A 20,597-nucleotide genomic window follows, 5' to 3' on the forward strand; every position below is an offset into this window, starting at 1 on the left:
GAGTGCCAAGACGCCATTGAGATGGACTAAGATGGTGGTTGGGGAAATATTGGTCAAGAATGATTTGGAGGCGAAGGATAAAGATATCCGAGACTGTTAGACTGTCATGAGAACCACCAGTAGATAGTCGAACTCTACTGTCTTCTAGTCACCAGGCCGAGTCAATTGGCTCGTACACCGACATGGAAACATCGTCACAGTCTAGTATGAAGTTGGGAGGTTACAATCCTCTGAGTCAGGATTAGAGTAATTAAGCTTAGGTAGGTGACCCATATCTCCAGGCGGGGCCCATCTCCATCTTTTCCCTCCTGCTATTCTTCACATCTCGGCCTCATCCACCGAGGCGGTCTACATCGCCGACAAACCCAAATGTAATGACTTCAACCGCATGCGATAGATGTCATCGTCGCAAAGTCCGCTGCGACAAAATACAACCCCAATGCGGTCCCTGCAAGAGAGCAGATGTGGCTTGCGAATACGCCGTTAGCGAACACCAACTAAGAAGAAGGAATATCCAAAAGCTGGAGCGCAGGATTCGAGATTTGCAAGCTAATAATGAGAATTTGAGCGCGCAGCTGAGAAGGTCCGAGGGGCCAATCCAAGAGAGACATGGATCAGAAAGAAACACGACCGGTAGCAACACCGAGAGTCCCCTTGGAGATGGGGAGGTTGCTGAAGAAGTCATTCAGATGAGCCTCATTGCAGGTGGGGGACATCACTTTGTCGGTTCAACAAGTGGACTGTTGCTTGCCAATCTACTCCAGTCCAGGCCCCAGCCCTCATCATCTCTACACGCATCAGGATGGAAGCCAGATTCGACATCACTTACTCCCCAAGGAGGATCAGGATTACCACCAAAGACTCTGGCATCAGAGATTCTCAAAGCATACTGCAGCCATGACCACCTCTGCTATCCTTTTCTGTCTACAAAATCCCTCTACCGCTCCCTGGACGCAGTATACGAAGAAGGGCGCGAAAAGGATCCCGTGGATGCCTTTTTTATCGACATGACCCTTGCGATAGGCACCGCACAAGTCCACAAGTTCAACTGGAATGGCGTTTACGATGCTGAGACGCATTACAATCGGGCCATGACTAGACTAGCTGATGTTCTCGCAAGAGATGGCATCGAGAGATTACAGGCTTTGTTGCTGGTGTGTCAGTACAGGATGGGAACGACATCGAGCAACACTACAACGAGTGTATGGCATCTCATCGGTGTGGCTGCTCGTACTTGTCTGGAGATGGGGCTTCATAGAGCAGCTACGTATGCACTACCACCATCAAACGAACATGACGAGAGTCGCAAGGCGAAAGAGGAAGAGATGGAGACCAAGAGACGATGTTTCTGGAGTCTTGTCGCGTTAGACCGCGTGACAAGTCTCGCATTGGGTCGTCCTTTGGCTCTCCAACTAGAAGATATCGACGTCGATTTACCACCCTCATCGGCACCCGATCAATTCCCCGAAGACAGCAGCCCTCTTTCGTCCGCACCCTACGGAACACCACAATACCGCGCCGCAACGTCCGTCTTTGTGCACATTGTTCGATACCGTCTCATCTGCGGCAAAATAATCAACGCACTACACCGAAGCACCAAGCATGTTTCGTTTGCGAGTATAAGCTACGAAGAGATGCGCACGGCATTGGCGAGAGAACTACAGGAGTGGCATACAGAAACAGCCAATCTTCCTCTCGTAAAGAGCGATGCGACGGCTGCTTCGCCTGCTAGCGGATCGAGTTTTCGTTGCGAAGAGTGGTATCGTCTTTTGTACCACAATGGCGTGCTCATGCTTTTTCGACCGTCACCTTGCTTGAACGATGCGTCTGTGAATAGTCTTGCGCTGCAGAATATCTTTGACTCGGCGCGGGAGGCTATTGTTTTATATGCCAGTTTACACCGATCACGAAAGATGAATTATTCGTGGATAACTATGCACACTGTGTTTCTGGCTGGGCTGTCATATATTTTTGCTTTGCGACATCATTTTCAGGCCCTCCAGTTAACAACTTCGGAACCTCAGCGAGCGAGATTGCATACAACCCCCACCATAAACCAAGTCGTCAACGACACACGCGCATGTTCAAAGGTGTTGGTTGCTGTGTCGGAGAGGTGGGATCTGGCGAGGAATTGCTCTGATTTGTTTGATAGACTGAGCGATGCCGTGGTGGCGGATGTAGTCGAGGCGTCAACGCCAAGTAATCACGGGTTGAGTGTTACTGCAGCAGTGCCTTTTTCTGCAGATCTGGCGAATATGACGGTCGATAGTACGTTTAGGGATTGTTTTGGGGATTTACAGAGCCTCGGGTTGGACGAGTTTCATAATGATGCGATTTCGCAGTTGTCGCAGGAGTGGTTCTTTGGATTGGGCGATGAGACACATCAGTATTATTAAGGATGCATACAAATACGACCATACAACACGCAGTATACCATGCCTGGCCAGGAACCTCTACTCCGAGTGTTACGGCCTGTCAATTCAGCTATCCAGTTCGCCGAAACTGCTTGATCCTAGTCCATGAGCAATTTACCGATCATGACACACATCATCCTTGTCATGTACCTCTTCTTAGGCGAAGGGAAATGGACTCGGCCACCGAGACCGAATACCATCAACCCGTGTAAGTGGATCGCCACTCGGCGCCGAGTCCGTCAATCCACAAAACATCAACTTGACTTCTCATGATGATCAACCGATGAGATGAATGCAACATTCTGAATACAGAAATCACTCCGACAGTATTCCCAATAGAAATTCAACTTGAACGAGTTTATATCAACAGCAACTCGACTTTCCTCATCACTTTCAATCTCACTCATACACAACACAACACAACACATCATCAAAATGCTTGACAGACCACCCATTCGTATAGGAAATGTATCCGGTGCAACGGGTGATCACCCGCATGCAATGTCCCGCATGGTTCGCACAGGCAACGTCAACGTTATAACGGGTGACTGGCTCTCTGAAATGAATATTGCCTGGAACGCAATCACCAAGCAAGAGGTTGATCCTAATCTGGGCTATGAGAATGGCTTCTTTGAGCAGCTCGATGAGTGTCTCGACGATATCGTGCAGCGTGATATCCGCGTTGTCACAAACGCTGGTGCCTTGAATACCGACGCTCTATACGATAAAGTCAGGGCACTTTGTGAGAAGCGTGGATATGGAGATGCTATCGTTGCCAAAGTTCTCGGCGATGATGTCTCGGATGTGGTTATGAAAGGAGATGTTAGAGTGACACATCTGGATCACCCTGAGCAGACCCTTGAGACCTGGGGCTTTACACCTTGCTGCGCGACTGCTTATATCGGATGCTGGGGTATCGTGCAGGCTTTGCGTGCAGGTGCTCGCATCGTCATCTGTGGACGATGTACAGATGCGTCTCCCGTCATGGGCGCAGCGGCGTGGTATCACGGCTGGAGAGAAGACCAGTACGAAGAACTGGCCGGTTCACTCCTCGGAGCTCATCTCATCGAGTGCGGACCATACGTTGTCGGTGCCAATTTCTCTGGTTTCAAGGACTTTCTCCCTGAGCTGGTAGATATTGCTTTCCCAATCGCCGAGATCGACCCAAGAGGGCGCTGCATCATCGGTCGAACGGGCGAAGGAGGCGGTCGTGTCACAAAAGAAACTGTCACTGCGCAATTACTCTACGAGCTTCAGGGACATTTATACCTTAACCCAGACGTCGTGGCCGATCTCTCAGGGGTCCGAGTCGACCAAGAATCACCAAACCGAGTATCTGTCTCTTGCGTAAAGGGTTTCCCACCACCTCCTACGGCAAAGGTCATGGTCGCTGCAAAAGGTGGTTTCCAAGCTGAAGCAACTTTCTACATCAACGGCCTTGACGTACATGAGAAAGCGGCCATGATGAAGGCTCAACTGGCTCACATGTTCAAAGACGCCAACTTTAGCCGTCTCAGTATTGAACTGTACGGAACACCGGCTGATAACCCAACTTCCCAGCAAGCAGGTACTGTGTCTCTGCGTGTTTTTGCCCAGGCTCGCAGAAAGGAAGACATTGAAGCGTCCAAGTTCAAAGTCCCAATCTATGCACTCCGCATGCAGAGTTATCCCGGGTACCACATGAACCTTGACTTTAGAACCATGGTTCCCAAACCCTTTATGGAGATGTTTCCTGCCTTGATGCCTGTCTCTGCGATTGATCACCATGTTGTCATGAGTACAGGCACTACACATCGAGTTGAGCCTCCTACACAAACAGCAAAGTACCCCATAGTACGTCCGTCTACCGAGACACATGGACCGGTGGACATGCTCACTTTTGGACCAACCGAGTGGGCACCGCTGGGCAGTGTCGTTCACGCAAGGTCAGGAGACAAGGGTGACAACTCCAACGTTGGATTCTTTGTGCGAAACGATGATGAATACGCCTGGTTGAGGAACTTGTTGACTGTTTCAAAATTAAAGCACTTGTTTGGAGATGACTGGTTCAAGATGAATCCTGATAGGAGAGTTGAGAGAGTCGAGTTTCCAGGCATCAACGCCGTTCATTTGTAAGTTCATCCTACCTATGGTAATAAGATGCTAATAAAGATCTAGCCGAGTTTTGGACAACTTGAATGGAGGCATTGCTTCGTCTGATCGAATCGATGGATTGGGTAAGGGGATTGGAGAGTATTTGAGGAGCCGATATGTCGATGTGCCAAAGGCGTTTTTGGATAGAGGGCGGATCTAGCCCCTCTACAAGGATAGATATTGATGAATTGGATTTACCAGTCATTCCAGTCGTGTGTAATTCTCAAGTCAAAGACTACAGCTTCTTATCAGCAGAGCCCTTCCAAGTTAGACACTAAACTAGAACTCCTCGACAATTCTCACCAGCCAGAGACAAACACTCCAAGATGTCATCTAACTACCAAACAGAATGAGCTATGTATGCCTCCAATACAGATGTGTCCTGGGTTGACTACTAACCTTAGACTACCCACATACCCAAATCTCATTCGCCAATCAACTTGACCATTCTTCGGTGCAACTTAAACCGAGGTTGGAGTAGCTCGGTCTCCGCGATCAAAGTGCTCGCCAAGCCCCGAACGATAATTAAGCGCAACATCAAATAGTCCATCATGGAAGTACAAATGCGCATCATGAATCTCACAGATAATGGTACAACATACGAGTAAGCTGACACACAATCACTAATAATACAGACAGACATGGACTTTACAATATATTCAAGACTGCGCAAGTTCATGTTACACGTACAATCTCCTTCACTCTTCCACTATATCGTCTTCCTCTGCTTTTTCTTCGACGTCGCCGCCAACCCCTTGCTCTCGTAACGCCTAAATCCAGACTCCCTAGTCATAGGTATATTCGATCGAGGTAATGGTGGTGTGGGTTCATAGTGATGTGCGTATATGTCCAAATTGTCCCGCTATCACGCCGGACAAGACAAACGAAAATAAGATGGGATTACGCATGGTTTGTTTTGTTTTGTTTTTGGGGGATATCACAAAAGATGCTGCATTTAAACGGTCTCGAGCTTGTCGAGGATGGCACGGGTGAACTCGTGGGTGGTGGACTTGCCGCCCATATCGGGAGTGCGGACCTTGCTGTGAGGTTGTTAGTAGATGTTTTTGAGTGTGAGATGACAAACTTACCCCTCGGCAATAACGGCGTAGGTGGCCTTGGAGATGCGGTTGGCATGCTCATCGAGACCAAGGTGTCGCAGCAGCATGCTACCGGACAGAAGCATGGCAGTGGGGTTGGCCTGGTCCTTGCCCTTGATGTCAAGACCGACGTGACGGCAACCAGGCTCGAAAACAGCAACCTCGCGACCCATGTTGCAACCAGGGACAATACCGGGACCACCAACAAGGGCAGCACCAATGTTGGACAGGATACCACCGTAAAGGTTAGGCATGACCATAACGTCGAACTGCTGAGGACGGGAGACAGCCTGCATGGAGGCGTTGTCGACAATCATGTCGTTGGTCTCGAGGGTAGGGTACTCCTTGGCGACCTGGTGGAAGGTGCTGCGGAAGAGACCGTCGGCAAGCTTCATGATGTTGGCCTTGTGGATGCAAGTAACCTTGGATCGGCCGTTGGCGAGGGCGAAAGAGAAGGCGAACCGGGCGATACGCTCAGACTTGGCGCGGGTGATGATCTTGAGGGACTCGACGACACCCTCGACGCTCTGGTGCTCAAGACCAGAGTACTCACCCTCGGTGTTCTCTCGGATGATGCACAGGTCGACGTCCTTGTGGCGGGTCTCGTAGCCGGGGATGTTCTTGATCAAGCTGATGCTGGCGTAGATGTCGAGCTCCTGTCGCATAGCGACGTTGAAGCTCTGGTGGCCGGATCGGCTGATGGGAGTGTGGAGGATACCCTTGAGACCGAGCTTGTTGCGCTTGAGAGAAGCGACAGACTCGCGGAAAGCATCCTCGGTGCGGCCGGCGCCCTCAAGACCGGAAACCTCGATCTGCTCCCACTCAACGGGGACGTTGTCGGCCTTGAAGACGGTCTTGACAGACTCGGCAACTTCGGTACCGATACCATCACCGGGGATGAGGGTGACGGTGTACTTGCCGCCGTACTTGGCAGGCTTGAAGATGTCGGACTGGATGGTGGCGAAGGATCGGGCGAGCTGGGGTTGTTGCTTGGCGACGCCGCGCAGCAGCTGAGGAGAGTTAGCGACATGATCAATTGAAGTTTGGAGTGTTTGTCAAATCAATCTGAGCCATTTGTGTGTCCCCCATTCATATTTTCCAATTCTCGCTTGGTCGCAATGATGATCATGACATGATGCATGTCGTCACCCACATTGATTTACTGCGGACATTCCTCCAAAAAAGACACAAACACAAAAAATCTCATCATGATAGCGACAGACAAAACGTACCTGGGCCGATCGAAGAGATCCTCGAGACAACATGATGACGGGTGGGGGTATCTTGGAAAAGTAGAGAGGAGAGGTTTCTTAGGAGGGGAAGACCGCGCACGAGGAGAGAGAGGAGAAAGAAAGAGGGGAGGAAGTTGAAGATTGAAGAGGAAGAGATGTTTTCAAAAGTAAGAGTTTAGTTTAGGTAACATAAGTTATCTAGCTACGGGAAAGAAAGAGAGCAAATCGCGCATGGCCCCTTCTTGGTTGCCCAGTTCCAGTTCCAGTTCCCGTTTCCAGGGCCTATTTTTCTTGGATTTACTCTATTGGTGTCGCATTGACCGAGCTTGACATATTTTTCTCTCTCTTTTCTTTCGGCTGCCGCTCGGAAAACGCGATTGTTCCGAGCTGTCAGTGGTTCAAGTGGAGTTGAAAGCCGGAGGCTTAGTCTATAACTGGTAGCTTGTGGGGTTGAACCTCTCTGTAAAGCCGGCTCCGTCGCTAGACTTTAGTGCTCAAGGGCTGCAAACGACGTCACAAAAATTATGTCGAGCGGAAACAAAGCAGTAGTATTCAATGAATGAGTTTATGTTTATATGCATTTAATCTGTTGTCTCTGTCACCATTACAAGATACACACAGCAGCCAAATAAACCTTTCCCATAACACCTCAAACATGTCATGACGACCATGATGTCGAGCTTTATTCTCAATGTGGAGCTTTTCAAGCGGGCCAAGCAAACCTTGGCGCGTCAGGTTGCAAGCATTGGGTTTACTCGGACGTCGTAGTTACGAAACTATCAGAATACCATACTCCGAAGCCACTGAATACTGATAACCTCAAGTTACTCGTAGCATTTAATAAGCAAATACATCATCAATATTCTCTCACATAGGCTATACCAGCTATTTTAGCCATGCCTATATCCTTTATACGTTGATCCAGGCTACTAATCCATCCTTTTCATTCATCAGTCCGCCTCATAATACTCATAAAATGCCATACAATGTAAAACCAAAACTCCAGTAAACACCATTCGCGCTTTCTCAAACACGTGGATCATCACTCGTGTACAGCCACTAACCCTGTACATCTTCATCCTCGTCCAGAGGCTCAACTCGTACCAAGATCTCTTCGAGAAGTCCCTCCAGAAAACTGCCAACTTCTCGACCCATTCCAACAGGTTCAGCCTTGTCGTAATGATCAATCTCTTTGCAGACATGTGCAAGCTTGTACACCAACTTTCTCAACTTTTCATGCGCAGCTTCAGCTCGTTGCTGTTGAGGAGCGATTTGAGTTGGGTTCTGTCCGGGCTTGTACAATTGCTGAAGGTTGATCTGTCGCCGCTTAAGCGCCTCTTCAAGCGCTGGAAAGATTACATCGTTAAGTGCATCCAGCTCGCCATTCGGGTTAGCTGGCGAAGGTGTAGGGAAAGCAGAAGGAGCAGTAAACTCGGACGGGCTAGGTGAGTTCTTCGAGGGAAGAGGTCGGGGACCTTGAGCTCCTCCAGGAAGAGGTACAATGACCTGAGGTGTAGCAGCGTGTTGTAATGACGGCATCCTTTGTTGCGAACTAGCCTGGTTAGGTCTGTATGGGGGTATCTCTGGCAGGCTCATTTGCTTGGTGGTTGTTGGCCGTGTTAGATGCGCCGGCGGAGCAGGCGGTCTCTGTGGCGGTTGAGGTTGGGGACTCCGGCTCTCCTTTGGCTCATAGCCCAAGTTGAGCATACCAATGTCACGCTGCAATTCATTTTGAAGCTCGCGATCATACTCTGGGGACTCAGGTACCGGTGCAGTGTGTACTGTTCTCAGGGGCCGGGGAGTATCTGCGCTATCTCTAGTAGGCAGCTTCAGAGGAGTTTGAGGCAGCGCTCTTGCAGGTGACTGTGGCTGTTGGTATTGCGACTGAGGGACAGCTTTTCGTTGTGGGCTTGACTGTCTCGAGTTGGGTGCTTTGACCGTTTCAAGTGGCTGGAGTGAAAAATCTCGCTTCATTGGACTGGCTTCGCGTCGTTGCTCACCATAATTCTCTTCGCTTTCCAAAGGCCGGGAGGCGCGAGCATTTGTCGCATTCTCATCCAGGGTATTGAGGCCTGGTCGCTTAACAATACCCCCTCGATCACCGACAAGTCTGACGGTGCCAAAATCCCACATATCTTCGTCGACTCGCTCACGTTCAGCGGGAAGTCGGCCATCGTGGACAGATTCCCAGTTATCATCATCCTCGCCCTTATGCGCAGCTGCCCAACGCGAGTGTCTTTCAATGAGCTCAGTTAGGTAAGTTGTCCGCTTTGCCCGTCTAATAAACGGATGGCGCAGCATTTCTTTAGCTGTTGGTCTGTCTTTGGGATCCCGCTGCAGACATGACTCGATAAAATCTTTAAAGGCTTTGGTAAAGTTGCCTTCAAGCCGTGGTGGAGGATTCTTAGGGATGAGGAAAAGAACCTTCATGGGGTGAATATCAGCATAAGGGGGTTCCCCATTTGCCAATTCAAGTGCCGTGATACCAAGAGACCAAATATCGGCCTTGTGGTCGTACCCAGATTGCTTAATGACTTCTGGGGCCATCCAAAAAGGGGTACCGACAAAAGTGTTCTTCTTGGTCATGGTTGCTGAGAGCTGACCTGAGACGCCAAAATCGGCCAATTTGACCTGACCGTTGCTGCTGAGAAGCACATTGGCAGCTATAGACGTTAGTAATGCTTGAGAATCGAGCTTTATTCTTACCCTTGACATCCCGATGCAGCTTCTTGTCTGTGTGGAGGTAATCCAATCCCATAAGTAACTCTCGCACAATAATGGCAATGTAATCCTCGCTGATCAATCCTGGCTTCATCAGGTCGGCGCAGCTTCCACCTGAACAGAATTCCATGACAATCCATAACTCGGCGCCTTTCGCGTAGGATCCATAGTACTTGGTGACATATGGGGATTGTAGCTCGGACAGGATGGCGATTTCCTGTATAATATCCTCGACCTCGTCTTCGGCGCTTTCAATGTCGATGACTTTGATCGCAACAGATTGGCCTGTTCTTTTGTCGACTCTATCATATGGTTAGCTAGAACTTGCAGGCGCAGGGGAGTTTCCATACCCTTTGTAAACTTTGCCAAAACTGCCACCACCTATACGATGTTAATTGATTGCTCATGGTGCATGTGCCGCGCGACACAACTTTGCAATGACTGACCGATACAGTATTCCTTTGAGTATAGAAGCTCCGGGTCCAGAGCTTCGTTTCCCTCCTCAATGTCATGCTCGCGGTCTGCCATTGCGTTCTCGTACTCAAGGTCGTGCTTTTCGATTCGCAGAGGCTTTGCCCCACGTCTGATGTTGGTTCTCAAAGTTCTTGGTCGCGAAAAAGATCAAGTATGGGTCGGTCGATGGATACTCTGAGCTTCCTCGTGTCAAAGCAGCGCGTGCGGTCGACTGGGAACAATTTAGAGTGGGATATAGTAGTTTGGCGGTGTCGCTAACCCCACTACTGGCAAAGAGTCGTCTAATATCGAACCGGGCTCGTGGTAACGTCTGTCTCGGGTGTTGAGGATTGTCGAAAAATAAGAGTAAAGAAACAAGAGGGACAAGTTGTAATCAGGGAGATGATGATGTGCCCAAATGAAAAAGGGAGCCCGGCGAGAAAAGAAACGAAATATGCTGTCGCACAACGCAGCCAATCCCCGAGTACGCAAGGGAAAGAGACAACATGCAACCAAAACAAACAGGCGCAAGCTAAGAGAAGGAGCAACAGCTAACGTTAGTGCTTTTCCCACTATAATAATGACGGCTGGCTCTGGTTCTGGTTCAGGTTCAGGCGTTGCTGTTTTGCATTTGTTGCTGTTTACCTGGCAGGTGGGGGTCGTTGAGGAGCAACCAGTCGAGGTCCTATTTGCCAATCATCCAATTGCACGCATCGATCCTGAATCGATCTGCTCATGCCTCTTCTGCTTTTAGTGTGACCATGACCTTGCTGACCCCTGTAAGTGCCTATCCATAGGAGCCACCTCCTCCCCGCACCCGACATGAGCGCGGCCAAGATCTCCAGCTAGGGCCTGACTTGTTCGACCTTATCTGGAGGCCAATTGCTTGCATCAGGTCGATCTGTAGACTACAAAACTCTAGACATTTGCGTAGAGACCTGACGGCATCGAAATTCTATTTCCCAAAGCTACATGGATTGTTGGCTCATATTCTCTGATGAAACACACAGGAATGCATTGACTGACATGATCGACGTGGACCAAGCGGCGCCATTAAATCATGACCATAACTTACCATGGTTCCTTGCATAGGAAATTATGTTTGTCACACTTCAACTTTCCATGCAATCCACTGATTGGATATATCAAATCATGTATCATTTCTCATCTTGGTTGTGGGCCTGGTTGAGATGTCTAAAGATAGCGTCCTCCCTCTTATCCATGATAGACTGAAAGCCAGTCCTAACCTCTCAATAATTCATACCTGCACGTCCACCAACTGCAGCCAGTCAATACGCTCCGGTGGCTCCAATAACTATCTATCTGCAAATGCCTTCTGTAGTTCGCACAAAGAGAAACCCATCCGTCATTTCAGTCATCACTGCTCAGTCCTCAATGAATTCAATCATGACTGTGCCCTGTTTCAAACCTGTGTCTGCAATAGTCGCGTCCAAACTCTCCATGAGGTCCTGTCCAGCTGGCATCTTCTTGAGTTCAAACTCAACGCCGTCTTTGCCTTCTAGAGGCTCTGCCTTGAGCCATTCGTAAATTCTTCGCACTTGATCGTCCAAGTTGAACCGACGAATGACGCGGCCAGTAGGATGTCGGAACTGGATTCGTGTTGTGGTTGTTGGGTTGGCTTCAGGCTCCGTGTGTGGGTTGGTACCAGGGATCTTCGCCCAAGGGCTCTGCTCGACAGGAGCCTCAGGTTCCTTTCCTTTGCCCATCTCCTCCTGTGCAGGAGACTTTGTCAGAGCATCAGGATCATGAAGGTTGGGCGTTGAAGAACCTCTACTTCCAGAAGCGCCCTCCAAACTGTTCTTCAGAGCCATCTCCAGCATCTCGTCCTCGGTCATGCGCTCGACATCGACTCTTTGTTTGCGAGCCGTGGCTTTGGCAACAGGGTTCTTGCTGTTGGCTGCGAGGCTGTAACGGTCGAGGAACTCAGCAAGCTCGGCATGGAAGTCCTCTGCAGAGGGAAAAGGTCTGCCTGTCCACACCTTGACCTGTTCACCAGTTCGAGGGTCAATAATGGAGACATGAGGGTAGTTGTCGGGGTTCTGGTGAGATTCGTTTGGGAAATAGAATGTCAGAAACTCCTGTGCGTCAGGAAAGTCCTTGTCATACTGGAGGAAGATAAAGTTCTCTCCGACAATTTCCTTCACGGCCTTGTCCTTCCAAATGTCGCGGTTCAGAGCCTGGCAGTTAAAGTCGTTCATATCCTGGAGGTTAACCATGATCCACTTCTTGTCCTCCTTGCCCAGAGTACGCGCGTCATCCCATCCCATTCGTGCCATCAAGTCAAAAGGTGGACGGAATAGATCTTCCAGTCGTCTCGCATGAGCGCCGTTCTCGTTCGACGTGGATGGGGCGGAGCGTCGTTCGGGGTCGGTCCATATTTGCTGGGAGAATGGTCCTCCTGCACGATTGGCTATACAGAGTCAGTACAAGACCGAGACACACTCAAGTGATACTCACGTGGGTTTTGCCGCCGCCGTTGTCTCAGCTCTTCAAGAAAGGCCGCTTCCATCCCATCGTCATGCTCGCCACCACCCCAACCAGGTGCCACCAATGTCTCGGTAGTTCGCGCAATGGGTGCCCGCACATCGTCCGGGTTTGCTCCTGACCCAGGCCCTTGGTATAGTTCTTCTTGAAGACGCTTGGCCATGGCTGCATCTTCCTCTTCTTGCGCTATAGCTGCCGCCTGGGCTGCAACCGCTCGGTCGTTGTCGTCATTGTCACTAAAGTCGTCGAGTTGCATATCTTGGTCATCGTCGCTATCGATGTGAATAACACCCGTCGAGTCTTGTCTGCCAACGTTGCTTCTTCCTGGCTGTGCAGCGGGCGCAGCTGGCTGATTTGTTGAGGAAAGACCAGCTCCTACACCAGAAACCAAGTCGGGGTTCTCGTAGAATAGTTCGATTGCGCGCTCAAAGTTGCCAGCAGTCATCTCAAGGAAGCTGCGGGCAACATCAGTGCTTGCGCCAGTAATGGCCATAAAGGTGGAAATATTGTCGTCCATGGCGGCGACGCGTCCAACGGGATATCGGGCTGCTGCCTTTTTCGATATATAAGTTGTCGTTCGTATTCAAGAAGCGAATCGAGAATCGAGTGCGAACACGTCGTCGATTGGTGTAATCTCGCAAGGTTCGGTGTAGCTCTTGGGTAGAAGCAAAATCAATGCCCCGCTGTTATCATAGCGGGGAGATTGTCGGGTTAAATAGCCGCTCGCTTTTTGAGGTTCAAGTGAAATCAAACAAGGTCGATACAATATCTTTGCTCTTTCAGCTCGCCAATATAGTAGTTATGTGTATGAAAAGCAGTTCTGCTGTGATTTGTGAGCTTTCAACGCAGGCGAAAGTTGAAGTGAAAGTGAAGCACAGACATCAAAGACAGGCACCCAACCACAGTGACGCAACCGGATCAGTGGAGCTTAATGTTTCTTTGGAGGGGCAAGTGACAGGGGCTCAGAAACGGTGGCGGAAAATCGATGACGCGACTTTTAAGTGAACTTACCCTGGAGATTAATGTATCAACAGTTGTTTTTAATGTTCAGAAGCTCGTCGATTTACCGACGGTTATTTGAGGATGGTGAAATTATAAAAGTGTTAATTTTTCTTAATTATTGGTGTTGATACCTGCCTAGTCTTTGACTACGGGTTAGAATGACTTACGATGTGGAAGGCAGAAGCTTTGCATTTACTTACAAGCTCAAGTGAAGTGCCAATAAAGAACTATTCCATAACTGACATGCGCACTTGCCGAGCTCGCTTCTTTTCAAATCACAGTAAAAGAAGGTACCCCTGAAAGTTGGATCTGATTCAGAATTTGAGTTCAAGATGGCTTGTTCTACATTCAATTAAACTTATTGTAGAGCAAGATGGCAATATCACAATCTATTGAAGACCACCAGAAACACTGATAATAAAAAGCATATGTTATCAGCGAAAGAAAATTGATCATACCTCGTGTGATGCTTAATTGATCTTGATGTTGATTCACGATGACACGTGACAGCTTGTCAGCTTAGTCATGATTCAGTCGTCACGATGGTTGACTAGGGACTTCTACCTCAAGACACCTACCAGTCAAACGCCTCGTCATTTGAGCTGCCTATTGCCCCAAATAAAGCGTTTTCTTATTCCTGCGTAGATTTCTTTCATCTGCACTTATTTTAAAAATTGTCGATACCCGACATTTACAGTCATGGCGACACCGTCGCCCAAAGAAAGGGAGCTCCAGCTGTTAGATAGTGTGGAGCTCAAGATCCTCAACGTTGCCAATAAGGAAAAGAAGCTTCATGAGTTGCTACAACGGTACCTTCCACCTGTCATTGTGAAGGCTGCTAGTGAGCATGCTCAAGTTAGAGCCAAGGTAAGGGTTGTGAGTTATGACTATGGACAAACGCTGAAGTTATGATAGGTCGTTCAGATCTTCTCTAGGCTAAAGACCTTTATTCAACCTCCTGAGTAAGGAACCTAAACATGTCGCTATGTATTTGACGCTGACTCAAATTAGAGTAATTCTACCCGTGGGAGCCCTTCTTGACCAGTACAAGTCAAACGACTCCCCACTAGTCAAGCAGCTTGACATCTCTGGAATACAACACAGTATAGAGCGCTTGGATGATTACGAGAGAAGAGAGCTTATTCCCAAGGCTTTGGCTGGATTCTCCAAGGATGAAGGTATTGCACGATCTGGTCCTTTCTTCAACATCATTCTTCGTCTTCTCCTTGATGCTCGTATACCTCCAAGGGGTAGTAAAGATGACACCGAATACCGACAGGCGATTGGACTGTCAGATGAGGCTGATGCGAAATACCTCGCCAACCTCATCAGCATCTTTCTACGACTACGGAACCCTACACAAAGCCAGAACTGGTCGACGGCAAACCCGACACTAACCAAATCCGAGCTTGAGTCTCTTGCTGTGGAGAGCCCAGAGTCTCAAAAAGTCTTTGAGAGAATGGCGGAACTAAAACTCAAGCTCGTTGCATTACTTGCTAGTGGTGCTTTTACAGACGAAGAAAAGTTCCTGCCTGCACTTTACGCCGCATCTAGTTTCGACAACAGGCTAGTATCGGCAGCTGAAGAGGTCTTGAAGAGAAGTTCTGTTTCTATGGAGGACAAAACTCTTGTCAAGCGTTTGTTTCATGCCCACTCGATACTGCCGTCTACCTACCGAACCCGTATCCTCAGCATTCTTTCCAAGTCCACAATATCAGCAACCATGTCCGACGATATCATGGCTGTCGTCAAGCTCAATTTTTCAACCCTTGACCATTATACAGATCCTCTGTCGCTAAGCTTAATGCCAAAGAGCGCATTGGAACAAACGAAACTCCACACTGCTGCGTTCCAATACCTTGCCTGGGTAGCCCGTGTTGGGCCGTCGCAAGAAGGCTTCGACATTGCCGTTCCTCTGATTGACACAATGGGCGGTTTTATCGAGAATCATGGCTGGCCTATTCCCGCACGGACATCACAGGACGACATTACGCTTCGATCCAAAGCGTACGAGACGATTGGAGTGCTGGCAAGGAGCGCCAAGATGCCTGTCGAACGGCGACTAAAACTTGCTGGCTGGCTTTTCAAGTCTTTGTCCGAAGACCCTACTAATGATGCCGTTGTCAACATCGACGGGGCCCTTTCCAGCTTGACGACCAATATCCCAGCCACTTCAGGCAGCGATTCTGAGGAATTAAAAACAATGTTGCTTACATACATGTCTCTTCCCGACGAGCCACCCGTTATCAGGAGTACCCGCCATGCTGTGGTCAAGTGGGCGAACCAGTGCCTTAACTTTTCGGATGTACTTGGTCGTTGGATCGACATCCTTGCAATCGGAGCTCACCAAGACGAGAGGAGTGATGTTGTCGAACAGGGCCACAAAGGTCTCGATCCCTGGACTTATCATGCACACGCCGAGGCCGACCCTGCTTTGCCAGACTGGAAGGAAATGGTAGCCACCTTTTTTGGCTCCAAGATTAAACCAGAATCACACTCAGAAACAGCAGCTCTACCTGGCCTAGAGAATTCTCATTCTGTGTTTGAGAATTTTGAAGGATCTCGTGTGGCTGCGTTCCCAGTTGCTCTGCGCTACTGCAAGCACATCATGTTCCTTGCAGCCCTCGAAGATTTTGAAGTGCAGCCTGACTGGATGCAGACACTTGACGCCAGAGTAAAGACGGATATCAAGACCCGAGAGAAGATTCTCGGATACCTACACACTGTGGATAGTGCGTTTGCAGTCTTCTATCTGAAGGCCTGTCTTGATGGTGCTTATCTCAAAGACTCTCCGATTACGGAAGAATGTCTTCGTTGCTTTGTTGACGTGGCCTCCCTAAGCCCTGGTGGTGCATTGGGATACTTGACTGGGTTTAGCGATGGCTTATTCCAGCTTATCAAGTCAAACAACAAGGAGATCCGATCACTAACAGCACGGGCTCTGGGGATACTCGTGCCTCATCTGGCAAACGACGCTGACACGATAAACAACTGCCGCCAAACTTTGAGTGCGCTCTTTGAGAATGCTGAAAAGCTGGCTGGACCTGAGCTCAACGCAGCAGAGGGAGGACTACTAGCATACAGCTATGTTTGCTCGCGCAGCGTCTATTATGGGCAGCCCGTGCCTGAAGACATCCAATATCCTCTCCACCTTCTCACAGGAGAGAATGTTACCTCCTCTCTTTATGACACTGCATTGGAGGCTTTCGCCCAGCTGTGGACCGCAGGCCTTGCTATTCCAGAGCGTGAAGGAGACCATACCCTCGAGACAGTTGTCAGTAAGCTCGTTACCCCAGCGAAGAAGGGTAACGAGAAGGCTATTCTTGCTCTTGGAAGATTGGCAGCGGGACTGGATCAGAACGAAGAAACTGCAGAAGATGGTTGGTCACATGGAATCATCGGTAATATCCTCAAGGAACTATTCGCCTTGCACGAGATCAAGCAAGTCGAGGTCCAGTTTACTGTAGGAGATGCAATCACTGCAACTCTGGCACGATGGGAGTCTGACTATGTCAAACTGACTCTTGATGTTGAACCTCGCAGCTGTCTCCAGAAGCGCAACGGTTCACGTGGTCCACTTCTCACTGCTGTTCTCAACAAGATCTTTGCAGATTGCAAAGCTACGAAGCCATCTCTACTCAAGGCGTCTGGAATCTGGCTATTCTGCATTGTTCAGTACTGTTCTCACTTGGAAGAGGTGCAGTCAAGACTTCGTGAGACTCAAGCTTCCTTCATGAGGCTTCTCAGCGCGCGTGACGAGCTTGTACAAGAGACTGCTTCCCGCGGGTTGTCTTTGGTCTACGAACGTGGTGATGCAGATCTCAAGAGTGCTCTTGTCAAGGATCTCGTATCTGCATTCACAGGCACAGGCACCCAACTCAAAGTTGATCAAGAGACAGAACTGTTCGAGCCTGGTGCACTGCCGACCGGAGAGGGCAGTTCCATCACCTCTTACAAGGACATTGTCAACCTTGCTAATGAAGTTGGCGACCAGAGACTGGTGTACAAGTTCATGTCACTTGCTGCAAACGCTGCAACTTGGTCGACTCGTTCTGCGTTTGGTCGTTTTGGACTCAGTAATATCCTATCAGAATCGGAAGTTGACCCGAAACTGTATCCTAAGCTTTACCGTTACCGATTCGACCCAAACCAAAATGTCCAAAAATCCATGGACGATATCTGGAAAGCACTCGTCAAAGATGCAGGCGCTGTTCTTAGCACACACTTTGACGATATTCTGGACGATCTGCTTAAGAGTATTCTAGGACGTGAATGGCGTATGCGGGAAGCAAGTTGTGCGGCCGTTTCCGAACTGATCCAAGGACAGCCATTCATTAAATACGAGAACAGATATCGAGATATCTGGACGTCAGCCTTGAAGGTACTTGACGATGTCAAAGGCTCTGTTCGAGAGGCTGCATTCAAATTGTGCCGAACCCTATCCAATACTCTTGTCCGTCAACTTGAAGAGGGAACCAATGGATCATCTGCTCAATCGATGATGAAGGAGGCTCTTCCATTCCTTCTTTCCGACAAAGGTATCGAAAGCTCGGTTAAAGAAGTCCAAGCTTTCGCGGCCATTACTGTTATTGAGCTCACCAAAAAGGGTGGCAAGGCTCTCCGACCTTTTATTCCAGACATGATACCTCAGCTGCTTGGCTTGTTAAGTTCCATAGAGCCTGAGCAGATCAATTGGCATTACCAAAGAGCTGGAGAAGATAGCCGAGACCAGATCGATAAGATCCGATCACAAATGGTGAACCGGTCTCCAATTTCCGAGGCTATTGAGAACTCACTTCGCTTTATTGATGCGGATGTCATGGCGGAACTGGCACCCCGATTGGAGGCTACTATTAAAACTGCTATTGGCATGCCAACCAAGATCGGATGCGGCAGGGTTCTGACAACACTATTCACACGCCATACGAACGATGTCAAAGGCGTTGGCAACAAATTCCTACAGATTATGGAGAAGCAGACCATGGACAAGAACGACGAGGTCAGCCAGGCATACGCTCGTGCTACCGCCTACATGTTGAGAGCTGCATCGGACTCGGCCAAGAATCGATTCTGCAAAAAGTTCATTGATATGTATTTCGAGGCAGAGGAAGAGTCACGTCGTCAAAAAACTGCAGACGTGATTGTAGCTTTGGCCAAGGTTTCGCCTGATCATTTCACTGCACTCGAGACTCAGCTGCTCCCTTTCGCTTACCTGGGTTCTCACGATACTGATGAGTATACTAGCAAGGTGTTCAAGGAAGTGTGGGAACAGCATGCTGGAAGTAGCCGCACCGTTGTGCGTTATGTTCCGGAGATTGTATCCTTGGTGGAAAGATGCCTGGATACTGCACAATGGGCTCTTCGACATGGCGGAGCTTTCACAGTAGCTGCTATGGTGTCTGATGTCGCAAGCGCAAGCGACGCCAGCGGTCAAATCAGCGATGCCAATCTGAATAAAATCTGGCCTGTATTTGAGAAAACACTGGCTTTGAAGACCTTTACCGGCAAACAGAAGCTCCTCGAGTCTTACCCGAAATTCGTCGAGAAGGGTCGCAGCCTGTGGACATCAGATTCCAAGATCGCCGCTCAAATGGAAAAGATTGCTATCCGAGAGGCGAAGCGCAACAACGACGAGTACCGTGTTCATGCATTCAGTAGTCTGTGGAAATTTGCCAAGGCTCGTGATGATCTCGACATGCTGGACAAAATTACAGAAGTGGTTACACCCTATCTTGATGAACTCAAGGGCGAGGATGAGAACCAAGACAAGATGGACATTGATTCTAAGGATCATGTTAAAAAGGAGCAGCTTGCTGAAAAGACTGCATCTAATGGTTTTGAAGCTATTTCTCGAGGATATAACCGTACAACCATCAAACAGGACTCTCTCTCGGTCTTGGTGAAGATCATCAACATCCTCAAACCTTACCTTGAAAGTCCTAATTTTGCTCCAATCAAGCGTCACATTTGGTACGAGTGCGTTCGTGATCTCATGGAAGATGCCGTGTCTCCATCAGAGAAGCAAAACGACGATGAAGCTGTGGCGTTGACCTACCTGTTGAGTCTTGACATTGACTTGGTTGATACTGGCACTGAACCACAAAGAGTCATGAGAGCAAAGGCAGTAGGTGCGCTATTCAAGGCAAAAGCGAGGGGAGTCTTTGGACAGAGTGGTCCTGATGGATCTCAGTTGAAAGCCATGGTGAGCAAAGCGTTGGAGACTGAGAGGTCGTTGGAGGTGCAGAGAGTGTTGAGGGACATCCTGGTTGAGATGGAATGAGATTTGTATCAGTATTCATAGAATAGACGTAAAGTAGTAATTCAAGCTCAAAGTCGATCCAAGAGTGGTCTTTCCTTTGTGTTGAATGAAGAACAAGTGAGCTGCTTAGCATGCTTTTGTATTGTGTGAGAAGGTTGTTCTATAAGCCCCTACCTTTTGTGAAAGCCGCACGCCGAAAAAGTCATACTTTAAAGCCAAAACCATCAATAGAATAGACATGTAATTAGACGGACTAGTGGGTAGTAGAAAAAATGGCCCTCAAGTCTTAAGGTATAAAAATAAGTAGTCGAGGAACTATAATCTCAGGAGCTCAAATTGATCTACTAATTTCGTCTCTTATGCTTCTAGCAGTCAATTCTTCATACTCTGAGGACGGAGTATCTCGCGTCTTACAATAGACACAGAGTATCCATAAGTATTTCACACAATGTTCTCTGGTTCTCATCTTACGATATGTTGTAATACTGTAACACTCACTTATCTTGCAATTTCACAATGTTTCACACCCACCTTACCTCAAGAGAGCGGGCATTCACTCAAGCCTAAACAATGTAAATGCTGTACAACCAGACGATCCATCTGCCCGACGTTACATATCTCAATCAAGCCCAACGTGAGCCTAATCCGTCTTAAACAGGGCCCTTTCTCGTTAAACTGAAACAAATCCAGACAAGTCGAGCGACACAAAAAGTCTATAGCTTCCGCCTTGTTTCGCATGCGTTGTGTGATTTGTTGACGAATACAGCCCTTGGAATGAGAC

At 48.8% G+C, this 20,597-nt stretch overlaps 6 protein-coding genes across 6 annotated transcripts; 3 read left to right on the forward strand and 3 right to left on the reverse strand.

Annotated features, from left to right (window-relative positions):
• Nucleotides 1-374: 374 nt before the first annotated feature.
• On the forward strand, nucleotides 375-2,396 carry FSST1_011363 (uncharacterized protein; the record flags this gene model as incomplete). The annotated part of the gene is made up of 1 exon (XM_083234488.1): nucleotides 375-2,396. One exon carries the CDS (start codon nucleotides 375-377, stop codon nucleotides 2,394-2,396), a length of 2,022 nt encoding a protein of 673 aa, XP_083081059.1.
• A 453-nt stretch (nucleotides 2,397-2,849) lies between these two features.
• FSST1_011364 (acyclic terpene utilization AtuA family protein) lies at nucleotides 2,850-4,707 on the forward strand (the record flags this gene model as incomplete). Its single annotated transcript, XM_083234489.1, has 2 exons — nucleotides 2,850-4,525; nucleotides 4,572-4,707. 2 exons carry the CDS (start codon nucleotides 2,850-2,852, stop codon nucleotides 4,705-4,707), a joined length of 1,812 nt encoding a protein of 603 aa, XP_083081060.1.
• A 795-nt stretch (nucleotides 4,708-5,502) lies between these two features.
• FSST1_011365 (isocitrate dehydrogenase (NAD(+)) IDH1) lies at nucleotides 5,503-6,909 on the reverse strand (the record flags this gene model as incomplete). The annotated part of the gene is made up of 3 exons (XM_083234490.1): nucleotides 5,503-5,587; nucleotides 5,636-6,654; nucleotides 6,877-6,909. The coding sequence occupies 3 exons, from the start codon at nucleotides 6,907-6,909 to the stop codon at nucleotides 5,503-5,505; spliced, it is 1,137 nt and encodes a 378-aa protein (XP_083081061.1).
• Nucleotides 6,910-7,935: 1,026 nt separating this feature from the next.
• On the reverse strand, nucleotides 7,936-10,125 carry FSST1_011366 (kinase-like domain-containing protein; the record flags this gene model as incomplete). The annotated part of the gene is made up of 4 exons (XM_083234491.1): nucleotides 7,936-9,539; nucleotides 9,583-9,899; nucleotides 9,948-9,978; nucleotides 10,044-10,125. The coding sequence occupies 4 exons, from the start codon at nucleotides 10,123-10,125 to the stop codon at nucleotides 7,936-7,938; spliced, it is 2,034 nt and encodes a 677-aa protein (XP_083081062.1).
• A 1,310-nt stretch (nucleotides 10,126-11,435) lies between these two features.
• On the reverse strand, nucleotides 11,436-13,072 carry FSST1_011367 (DNA protein crosslink repair co-factor UBX5; the record flags this gene model as incomplete). Its single annotated transcript, XM_083234492.1, has 2 exons — nucleotides 11,436-12,481; nucleotides 12,529-13,072. 2 exons carry the CDS (start codon nucleotides 13,070-13,072, stop codon nucleotides 11,436-11,438), a joined length of 1,590 nt encoding a protein of 529 aa, XP_083081063.1.
• A 1,184-nt stretch (nucleotides 13,073-14,256) lies between these two features.
• Nucleotides 14,257-19,837, forward strand: FSST1_011368 (proteasome stabiliser-domain-containing protein; the record flags this gene model as incomplete). The annotated part of the gene is made up of 3 exons (XM_083234493.1): nucleotides 14,257-14,433; nucleotides 14,473-14,519; nucleotides 14,569-19,837. The coding sequence occupies 3 exons, from the start codon at nucleotides 14,257-14,259 to the stop codon at nucleotides 19,835-19,837; spliced, it is 5,493 nt and encodes a 1,830-aa protein (XP_083081064.1).
• Between the last annotated feature and the right edge of the window lie 760 nt (nucleotides 19,838-20,597).

Source organism: Fusarium sambucinum, chromosome III (assembly GCF_050947815.1).
Source record: "Fusarium sambucinum isolate potato_lamoka chromosome III, whole genome shotgun sequence".
NCBI classification, from domain to species: domain Eukaryota; kingdom Fungi; phylum Ascomycota; class Sordariomycetes; order Hypocreales; family Nectriaceae; genus Fusarium; species Fusarium sambucinum.